At 35.4% G+C, this 10,832-nt stretch overlaps 1 protein-coding gene across 2 annotated transcripts; it reads left to right on the top strand.

Moving 5' to 3' along the window:
• Nucleotides 1-420: 420 nt before the first annotated feature.
• Nucleotides 421-9,651, top strand: LOC111368820 (probable serine/threonine-protein kinase At1g54610). 2 transcript variants are annotated; one of them, XM_022990285.1, is made up of 9 exons: nucleotides 421-691; nucleotides 910-1,483; nucleotides 2,631-2,915; nucleotides 3,117-3,434; nucleotides 5,259-5,486; nucleotides 7,548-7,648; nucleotides 7,818-7,932; nucleotides 8,489-8,950; nucleotides 9,054-9,651. In XM_022990285.1, exons 2-9 carry the CDS (start codon nucleotides 1,055-1,057, stop codon nucleotides 9,258-9,260), a joined length of 2,145 nt encoding a protein of 714 aa, XP_022846053.1. In that variant the 5' UTR covers nucleotides 421-691; nucleotides 910-1,054; the 3' UTR covers nucleotides 9,261-9,651. The 2 variants fall into 2 exon arrangements, with proteins under 2 accessions (XP_022846053.1, XP_022846052.1); XM_022990284.1 differs by having other exon boundaries at nucleotides 422-691; nucleotides 958-1,483.
• Nucleotides 9,652-10,832: the final 1,181 nt, after the last annotated feature.

Here is a 10,832-nt window from a genome sequence, read left to right as displayed (position 1 = left end):
ATTATTTCAAAAGTTATAATACCAAATAATTGAGGGCCAAACGGGACTAAAGTTTCATACCATATAGATTAACGGTTGAATTATGGTGGCATCAAAGCCTGAAATACAAAGCAACAACTTTGATTAATCTATTTCTTAAGCTGTAAATTTTTTCTTGAAAAATATTTTATAATCTCAAAACTATAATTTTAGTTAGATAAACTAAACACTGATAAAGTCAATAGGAAAAATAATTTTCAATAGTATATCTTAATACATGTCTTTCACTATCTCAAGCTGACTTAACTAAGACTACAAGCGGAAACTATTTAACTTACAAAAAAACTAATCCGCAGCACAAAAGAAATAATTCTCACTAAAAAAAAGGAATTTCATAAAAAGAAAAAGAAAAAGAAAAAAAAAAGAATCTTGAAAAAGTAAGAAGAATGTCCCCAACGAAAAACGCCCTGAGCTTACCAGCTCCCCGTCTCTCGGTCTCTCTCTCTCTCTCGGAAACTGATAAAAAGGCTGCTGGGTCTTCAGAAATATATAAATACACCAAACTCTACATGCATATTTGACAGAAAAAAATTAACCCCCCTCTATCCTCGACTTCTCTCTGCACAAAATTCTATTCATGCTCTAGATCTACCCATGTCAAACCGTGGACTGCTAACAATCTCAACTTCACTCTTGCACTGTTCATTCCAAGGTACCATTCACAGAACCCATTTGGATTTTCTGCCAAAGTTTAATATATATATATATTGCCAACAATTATGCATTTCGTGAAGGATTGGTTTTTTCTATCTGGGGTTTTAAATAAAATTTTCTTTAGGGCTTGGGGTTAATTTTTGTACATTTATTTGTGGTATGATATGCATATTGGTGATGCCTGATTTGGGATTTTACTTTTTTACTCTGGTTAAGTTGAATTATAGGTTAAAGGTTGTTTCTTGGGTAAATTGTTTGCTGCAGAGAAGCAATGGAAGAAGAGGAGTTCTTGTTGGTGTAGATGAAAAATATTTGATTTTGGGAGGTGGGTTGTTTTGGGATTGTGGTGTTTTGAAGTAGAATGGGTTGTGTTTTTTGTAAGCCCTATGCTGTAGGGGATAGTAAGGAGAGTTTGAGGGAGAGGCTGTCTAATAAAACTTCATCGGATTTACAAGTCCCTAGAGTGGTGTCCTCAAGGAGAGAGGATGAGAGCATGGTAAAAGAATCGCTGGACAATAATAATAGTAGTAATAATTGCAATGGGAGGGCAGTGTTGATGGATAAGCAAGTGAATGGTTCAGCTAGATCGCATAATGAGAATTTCGAGAGGAAGACAGAGAAGGCTGAGTATATTTCAGTGGTACAACATCCTGGCATGGGCATGGTCCCTAGAGGAACGGAAGGGGAGCAGGTCTCCGCCGGATGGCCACCATGGCTGGTCGCTGTTGCTGGTGAAGCTATTAGAGGATGGGTGCCTAGAAGGGCAGATTCTTTCGAAAAGCTTGATAAGGTATGCTCCTTCTGTTGACTTTTGTCATGAACCTACATAGCATTGCTCTAGAACTGTTCCTTCCAGACGCTTTATAATTATTATTTAGGGAAGTTAATATCCTGGGAAACCTTTTAAATTGTAATACTCATTACCCCTTTATCTTGTACATCTATTGTTGGAACAATTGTTAATCTAAAATATTAAATGCGTGCCACCTGCGTCAGTTGTTCAATTACATTACGATAAATGCAGACTGGAGTAAAAAATTGTATGAAACCCGCCTGAATGAGGTAAAAAGGAAAAATAGAAGTTCACAGAAGTTTTTGCCGCATGCCCTTGGGCGTAAAATACATGAACTTTTCATGAGGATTAAACAACTGAAACACAATTTCCTGTGCAGATTTTCACTTTTTCCTACTGATTCTGTAAAACATAATACAATAATTTTCCATCATTACTTGTGACAGCTTTGTCAGAACAAAAGACCAACTACTGATTTTGAAGGATTTTGTATGCATGCTTTAACATGCGAGGTAGTCCAAAATATTTTTAAGTGCATGTTTGGGAGATGATTAAACTATAATCTAAGTTGGGCATACATACTTTTTATCCACACGTTCTATAGACCAACAACTATTCCCCACACCATCCACGCATTTGGTAGGACTTGTAACTTATAATCAATTAAATTTTTATTTAATGACTTCCCAAACATGTACTAAACTGAAATTGTCTGCTTTGTCGTCTGTTAGCAACCTTAGTTTTTAATATGAAAGCAGAATGGAGATATAATATTAGTAATCAGAAAATCAAGTAGTTGGGTTGGGATGCTTATGAAGTTAAATAGTTCTAATTTGGTCCTTATCAGAATTATAGGCTTATATGTAGGATTTCAATTGAACAATGGATGCCTTCAATTCACTTATTCTGATGCTCATATTGGAACTCTTTTGTTATGTCATCTTTGTCATTTCAAGATATCATTGTGTCTATGCAAATGGCTTTATGGAAATAACATTCAGACTGGTTGATAATATTTATTTATGAAACATGTTTTACTGATGAATTTTGCATTCTGATGATTGCAATAATTATTGACATTGCTTGTTGGCTAATTTATTTTCTTTCTTTTATGGATCTCTCTCTCTCTCTCTTTTCCCCCTAGATTGGTCAGGGTACTTATAGTAATGTTTACCGTGCTCGTGACCTCGATCAAGGGAAGATTGTTGCTTTGAAGAAAGTGAGGTTTGACAACCTGGAGCCTGAAAGTGTTCGTTTCATGGCGAGGGAAATCCACATTCTACGTAGGCTTGACCATCCAAATGTAATTAAATTGGAAGGTCTAGTTACATCTCGGATGTCTTGCAGCCTGTACCTTGTTTTTGAGTACATGGAGCATGATTTGGCTGGCCTCGCATCTCTCCCTGGGGTCAAATTTACCGAACCTCAGGTACTCACAAAAATTGTTTGATCAGCTATAGCTGCAATTTCTCCCTTAATCGTTTCAGTATGTTATCTCTTATCATACTCTGTGTGTGGGTTCTCCAAATTGTTGATTTGCAAGATTTTACACATCTTATAGGTACCATGTACTCGGCTCAGTTTTTTTGATTGCTCAAGAAAGTATGACGGTTTTGTCATATTTTGACAGGTTAAATTTTACATGCAACAGCTTATGCATGGACTTGATCATTGTCATAGTCGCAATGTCCTGCATCGTGATATAAAAGGTTCAAATCTTCTAATTGACAATAATGGCATCCTGAAGATTGCAGATTTTGGTCTGGCAAGTTTCTTCGATCCTCATCAGAGTCGGCCTCTAACGAGCCGTGTTGTTACCTTGTGGTATCGGCCTCCTGAACTTCTACTTGGTGCGACATACTATGGTTCTGCTGTGGATTTATGGAGTACAGGTTGCATACTTTCTGAACTATATGCTGGAAAACCTATCATGCCTGGAAGAACAGAGGTACGTTCTCGCGTTATTTTTTTCTCACAATTTTCAAAAGGGAACCTTGCCTATGAAAACCAAAAAAAAAAAAAAAAAAAAAAAAAAAAAAAAAGAACAAAATCGAATTGATGCTGGAAAGAAGATAAAGGAAGAAAGAGGAACAACGAATTGATGCTCATTGCTGCATACCATTCATTACATCTGGATCGATTGGATGATACAGCTCGAGATGTTCTAAAGTCAAGCCTCAGATGTTTCAATAGTAACAACTTTTTGTTCCTAAAAGGGCACTTGACAATGACAAATAATTTTTGAACTGCAATCATTTTAGTCGACAAGAACCTTGTCAATCGCAAATCCTAGCACCTGCTTGGTGAATTGTGTTATTTAGTAGTTATGGACTCTAATAGAACCCTGAAGAAAACTTAGTCCTTTTATTATTTATTAAAGAAGAAAATATTATGTTTGGTAGCCAGGTATATATGAAGTACAAATTTGTTATGCATTTATTAATCAACGTAGGCTGAAATGCATGAGTACATGAATTTTAAAAATTTGAAGCTCCACAGCATCATAAGGGAGTCCATAATTAGGCAGATTGATGAATTAATGAATAAATAAACAATAATAAAATTATTTATTTTGCTATATGCAATGTGAAAATATCACTAAATTATTTGTTAATATATTCACTTAATCTTTAGGGGAAGCTTGTTCAATCGGTAACAGAAACTAGAATTAGTTGCGGCTGTGGGTCATTAGCGAAATTGTATCAAAAGATTTTAGGTTAACTTCAGAAACTACTTAATACTTTTAATGGCCAAAGCTAGATCTTGTGCCCCATATTACCAGGTTTTCTATTCTCCCATGGAAAAGGATTGAAGTGAAGCAAACAAGGCAAAAATGCTGTTGGCAGTTTCTCAAATAGTTAGAAAGCACTTCTGGGTCTCTAAGTTGGCTTCATGTTTCTTGGATCTTATGGATTGTGATAGTTCCTTTAAAAGTGTTTCTAAAATAATTGCTAATTTCTGATTTTCCGTAAGTGTACTTGTTACAGTCTCTATCTTCTAGAGTTCATATTTCTAATGGAGGAGCTCTGATGGTTTAGAGAGATCTCCTATGTCAGGGTTTCAAAGCCACTTGAAATTTCTGGTTTCCCACCAAAGCTGGGTTGAAGCTGGGTTGGATTACAAAGTTTTCATTGTTTTTCCCAATATCTGCATTGCAATTGTTGATGTGGTTTTCATCTTCAATATGTTATTTAGAATTGTCTTTGATGTCTCCTTAAATAATGAATTTTCATCTCCTTGACAAAAGTTTATGATCTTAGTGGCGACTCAAGTTCAAGTACTTTGAGATAATGATTGTTGTTGGGGAGAAATCATGAGTATGCATGTCTGAAAATTTGAAATTAATGTTGATATTTAGCATCTGCTTTAGATGCATCACTTTCAACTGCCGTATGATATGATGCCATTTTCATTTGGTGGGAAGTTATCATTTGCTACATTTCTATTCATTGGATGTGCATTTATCTTTGTTTTTATCAATTATCTTTTGTTACTTATTGCGAGCATCATAATTTATGACTGATGAATGCTACTCGTACTGAGACATATTAGTTTATATGGAGCTTTAGTATATAAACTCACATTAAATACTAAAATATCTTAGGATAATTTTGATTTTGGCATTGCTTGTTTGTTCCATTTATCTCAACATTTCTCACTGTTTCTTTTGATTAACCTACAAAAAAGAGATCCACCTTAATTTCGCCACTGGAAAAAAATCAGAAAATCTCATGACAATGGTACAATAATCTTTTTGGACTTTGTTTTGTAGGTTGAGCAGTTACATAAAATTTTTAAACTTTGTGGGTCACCCTCTGAAGAGTATTGGAAGAAATCGAAGTTGCCTCATGCAACAATTTTCAAGCCTCAACAACCTTATAAACGCCGTGTTGCAGAAATGTTTCTAGATTTTCCAGCTCCAGCATTAGCACTCGCAGAGACTTTGCTTTCAATAGATCCTGCAGATCGCGGATCTGCATCCTCTGCTTTGAAGAGCGAGGTAGCAAATTTCCTTGAATTACATTTTTGGCTTGAATATTAAATATTAGATTTTCCTGTATTGGTGAATTAGTATAGTTGTTCTCCCTCCTCCCCTCTTCCAACATCTCAAACCCCAATCTATTCCCAGGAGCAAAAAGACGGGGAAAAAAGAAGAGGTAAAAGAATTTATAATGTTGGTTCCCAGTTCGCTGATGAAAAAATTTGGCACTAGGCTAAAAGGTGGGATCATGTTGATAAGCTTGCGACCTTTAGAAGAAGTGAATCAGGAAATTCTTCTTTATTAGTAAAAGACAGAGTTACAGTTGAAGATAAATGATCACATGGATGGTCATAGCTCTTCTTTGTCCTCGCTCCGAACAATAATATTCAAGTTTTTGACTTATCAAAATTTTTTACGGGATATTTATTGACTTTGATGTATGAATATGGACACAGGACATGCCATGTAATTTTTCAAAAGAGCAGGATATGATTATGCTGGGGCTTATACTGGTAATACTGGTAATATGAGTATGCCAGTTGAAGATAAATGATCACATTGATGGTCATATCTCTTCTTTGTCCTTGCTCCGAAAATAATATTCAAGTTTTTGACATATCAAAGTTTTTAGGGGATATTCATTGACTTTGATGCTTGGATATGGACACAGGACATGCCATGTAATTTTTCAAAAAAGCGGGATATGAATATGCCAGGGGATTATATTGGTAATATTGTTTGTCTATGAACGAAGATAATATGTACCATATTTTAAATTTATATAAGAAAACAAACATTATGCAGAATCTGTTGTTTTTTCTGGTAATATGAGTATGCCAGTTGAAGATAAATGATCACATTGATGGTCATATCTCTTCTTTGTCCTTGCTACGAACAATAATATTCAAGTTTTTGACATATCAAAATTTTTAGGGGATATTCATTGACTTTGATGCTTGGATATGGACACAGGAAATGCCATGTAATTTTTCAAAATAGCAGGATATGAATATGCCAGGGGATTATATTGGTAATATTGTTTGTCTATGAACAAAGATAATATGTACGCCATATTTTAAATTTATATAATAAGCCTTTGTTTGAGCCACATTATTGGAGTGAAAATGCATTATTGATGGAAAATTGGTGGTTAAAAAATAAGGAAATAATTTGGATTTGCATGTAATATTATTTTATTAAAGAATGCGTGGTTGAAATGATGTAAAATCACTGTTTAAGAATGTATTTTTTTCGAATAATGTGGCTCAAACAAGGCCTAAGTTTCAGAGAAAACAAACATTATGCAGAATCTGTTGTTTTTTTCCTAGAAGTGCAATTTGTGGCCCTCTGAGGTGACTGCATCTTCAATTTGGGTGTAGGCATCCAAGTTGAATGAAAATTAGTAAAATTAACACAGCGCTACAGTTTGTGACATATCCTCTTCCCATCTTGCTGCTTCTTTGCCACGCAATTGGCAGAGAGGCGAATTACTAAAGCAAGAAGCAAGGAGGAGAGAAAGATGGAAACAGGTGCTTGCGCTTATCTTTAGTGGGAGATGAATTTGAAGATGGAAACCAGGGCTAGGGCATGAACAAAAATTGGTGAACTCAGCTGAGGATACCTGAACTGATCTATATATTTTAAAATTAACATTTTCCATAAATTTACGTTTTTCAAAAGTTATATAATGGACCATTTCATGTCCCTAATGTTAGATAGACCCGTGTTCTTGGTGGGTCAAAATTTGAGAAAGTTATAAATTGTCTCCCAGGTCTTACCGACTTTTTTGATAGTTTATTCTTGAGGATGTGGTACTTTAAAGGAAGAATGATGCATTCAAATGGGACAAACAATCAAACAGAAGTTAAGCTGAAGTAAAAGTCCAATATATTTTTTGCTCTTGTTTCTTGCTCAAGTAGGCCGGTTAACATAAAAATCATATGCTTCGTCAACCTTTTTTCTCATATGATGGATTATGATCTACTTTTATATTTGTGTCTGGAGTTCTCATTTCTCTGTAGTTAATGCGAGGAACTTAGCAAATGGAAAATCTTATATTGTGTGTGCTTTCTTTTGCAGTTCTTTACAACAAGGCCACATCCTTGTGATCCTTCAGTCTTGCCCAAATATCCTCCCAGCAAAGAGTTTGATGTCAAAGTACGGGACGAAGAAGCTAGAAGGTTATTACTGAATCTTAACATGTAACCATGTAATGCTGAAGCACTGCCTAATTATATTTGAAACCTGAAAACTTGTCTACATATTACCTGAAAATTGGCCATGTAAATTATGCTTCTACTCAAATTTTTTAGTGTTATCAATTATCTCCTAACTGATGAAAATTTATAGACAAGTGGCAGCTGGAAGCAAGGGTCAAAGGCATGATCTTGATAGAAGAGGACCACGTCAATCTCGTGCAGTTCCAGCTCCTGATGCTAATGCTGAATTAGTCTCATCGATGCAGGTCTGTGTTAAGATATTGACGTATGAAGCCACGTCATTCAATATGCTAAATGCATTGATTATTGATGTGTATTAAGGAAAAAGCAAGCTAGTATGTATCAGACACTCACAAATAGTAGTCACAATAAAAAAAGTAAAAATAATTAGAGAAAAATCATCAAGCAACTCATAAAAAAAAGTTTTTTCAGTATAAGTAACTGAATTGAGGGTATATCTTCACGTGCATTTAAAGATAAGAGTAGGCAAGACTATTAATGTAGAGTAGAAAAAAGAAAACTTTTGCCAATTCAGAGGAGTTCATACCTTTGCAGTAGTAAGCTGTTGGTAGCTATAATTTTTCTTATAGATTCTTGCATATTTTATTGTGACCGGGCCCCTTGTTCTGTCTAAAATAGAACTGGGTTTAAAATTATGTACCCTTTTCTCTTGTTATTATCATAAATTTATAACAGATTCTTGAGTTTGATCCTTGTGAAATCACCCAGAAAAGATTTCATTTGCCAATCCACAGTTTTTTCTTTAGTGTTTCTCATCGCATATTGGCTCTCTGGATACAGAAAAGACATGGTCTGTCCAACTCCAAGAGCAGGAGTGAGATGTTCAGCTCTCATCCCGAAGAAGTTGCTTCTGGTTTTCCAATCGACCCGCCTAGACCATTGCAGGCTGTGGAAGAAGCTAGCAATGATACTCAGGGAAATATGCACAAGAGAGATTCCCATTCTGGGCCCTTGGTTAATCAGGCTGCCTGGGCAAAGGCTGGAAAGAACACAGTAGATGCTCCGAAAATTCTAACTGGGGCCGACTTATCGGCCATGTCTGGTTTAGTTGCAGCAAGAAAGAGCATGCTGTCTGAAGAGCGTCAGGAGAAATCATATTTTCAACAAGACAAGCTCACTTCCAGGTTTCCTGGATCATTCAAGGAGGCTTCAAATTCCACGGCACAACAAGATCAAAAAGATAACATGACTGTAGCGTCTCATCAGCATGATAATGAAAGAATCAGCAACGATCTGGTTCTTGTAAGTAATAAATATACTTAAGAGTTTGAATACGGGGCTATTTGTTCTTCAATTTAAGAATTTAATGTCCTTGAGGTTTTTTCTTTCTTGTATCTCTTTCCAGATGGGTTATGGGTCAAAGGGCAACAAAATTCACTACTCTGGACCACTGCTAGTTCCATCTGGCAAAATGGACCAGGCATTGAAAGATCATGACCGCCAAATCCAAGAAGCTGTACGAAGAGCTCGGCTGGAGAAGGTGAAAATGAGAAAACTTCAAGTCGAGGGAAGGCAACCATCAACTAATTCCTTTTATGTTTCAGGACGTTAAGTCGATATAAAGCCGATTGAACTGAAAGAAGACAAAGGTAAGGATCAGCTATGACTTCACCAGTATTGGTGGGGTTTATTGTATAGATGATATTCAATAGGAGATGCGGGGCCTAGCTTCGGCCACTGGTAGGAGTTGGAAATAGGAATTCATCCCCATTTGGGAGATCTTCGTCTGTGTTTTCTTTGTAGTACGGCAAATGGTTATAAAAAACATGGGCTATTCTTGTCCGAGTAAGCTTATCATCTATCGTCGATGTCAAGATATTCTGTTTCTAAATGTGCAAAATACTGATTTAGCATTAGTGCATCCGACGGCTACCTACCACAATTTCATTGTAACTAACGTGATTCTATTTTTGCCGTAATGCTTATCGATATTCGTATGCTTATTTTTCTGTGGTCATTTGACGCTGATGCAGTTAGAATGGGTGAAACACAGAAGCGTGTTACTGGGCTTGTACAAGATAAGCTCTATATATCTTGATTTCTAGCTTCTTGAAATGATCAAGACATTTGGCCATATTGTTTGAAGGATTGATTGGTTTAATTTTGATTATTCTTATTATTATTATTTTTTTTTACACTAGCCCATGTACTTTAATCTCTTCCTTACCAAACATATATTTTCATTTCGTAAAGAACAAGATTTAATACCAGCATTGGATGGATATGACTTTGATTGATCAATATTAATTATTTAATTTACTTGCATAAAAAATTTCACCAACATACAATCACCAACAATTAAAGTAACTATAAGTAGATTGGTCGAGATGGCCCGTTCGATTTTCGGTTTTATTAAAATGCATTTTTCTCTCTTTTTTTTTTAACTTCTATCCTCTCAATCCCATCTGATACTGAAAGCTTTGTGGTTTATAGTGATGCTTCAAAGAATGGTTTGGGATGTGTATTGATGCAAAACAGTAAAGTCATTGCATATGCCTCTAGACAACTTAGAGAATACGAAAAGAATTATCCTACACATGACTTGAAACTTGCCGCAGTTGTGTTTGCACTTAAGATATAGAGGCATTATTCGTATAGAGAGCGGTGTGAGATTTACACTGATCACAAAAATTTGAAATATCTATTTACACAAAAATGAATTGAACATGAGATAAAGAAGATGGTTAGAATTGGTAAAAGATTATGATTATGTTATAAACTATCATGCTGATAAGGCTAATGTTGTAGCTGATGCATTGAGTAGGAAGTTGACATCCAGTGTTGCGAGTATGATTGTAAAAAATCAGAATTGATAGATTTACAAAAAATGAGTATTAAAGTTGTGCCGCAAGGATTTGTAGAGGCTAAACTTGCAGCGCTGACACTTCAACCAACTTTATTAAATACAATTCAGCAAGGGCAATGGGAAGATGATTATTGTTTCAAGATAAAGAATGATATACATGATGGAAAAACTTCAGATTTTTATATATCAGCAGATGGTATCTTGTGGTTTAGAGGATGATTATATGTACCTGATGCAGAAAATATCCGAGGGGACATTTTATCTGAAGCTCACATGACACCATATTTTGTTCATCCAAGAGCTACTAAAATGTATAGA

The sequence above is a fragment of the Olea europaea genome, chromosome 19 (assembly GCF_002742605.1).
Source record: "Olea europaea var. sylvestris chromosome 19, O_europaea_v1, whole genome shotgun sequence".
NCBI lineage: Eukaryota > Viridiplantae > Streptophyta > Magnoliopsida > Lamiales > Oleaceae > Olea > Olea europaea.
This window is presented reverse-complemented; position numbering and strand designations above follow the sequence as displayed.

Coding starts and splice junctions, on each gene's coding strand:
- LOC111368820 (XM_022990285.1), top strand. CDS start 1,055: ATGGGTTGTGTTTTTTGTAAGCCCTATGCTGTAGGGGATAGTAAGGAG. Junction 1,484..2,630: donor CTTTCGAAAAGCTTGATAAG/GTATGCTCCTTC, acceptor TTTTCCCCCTAG/ATTGGTCAGGGTACTTATAG. Junction 3,435..5,258: donor TCATGCCTGGAAGAACAGAG/GTACGTTCTCGC, acceptor TTTGTTTTGTAG/GTTGAGCAGTTACATAAAAT.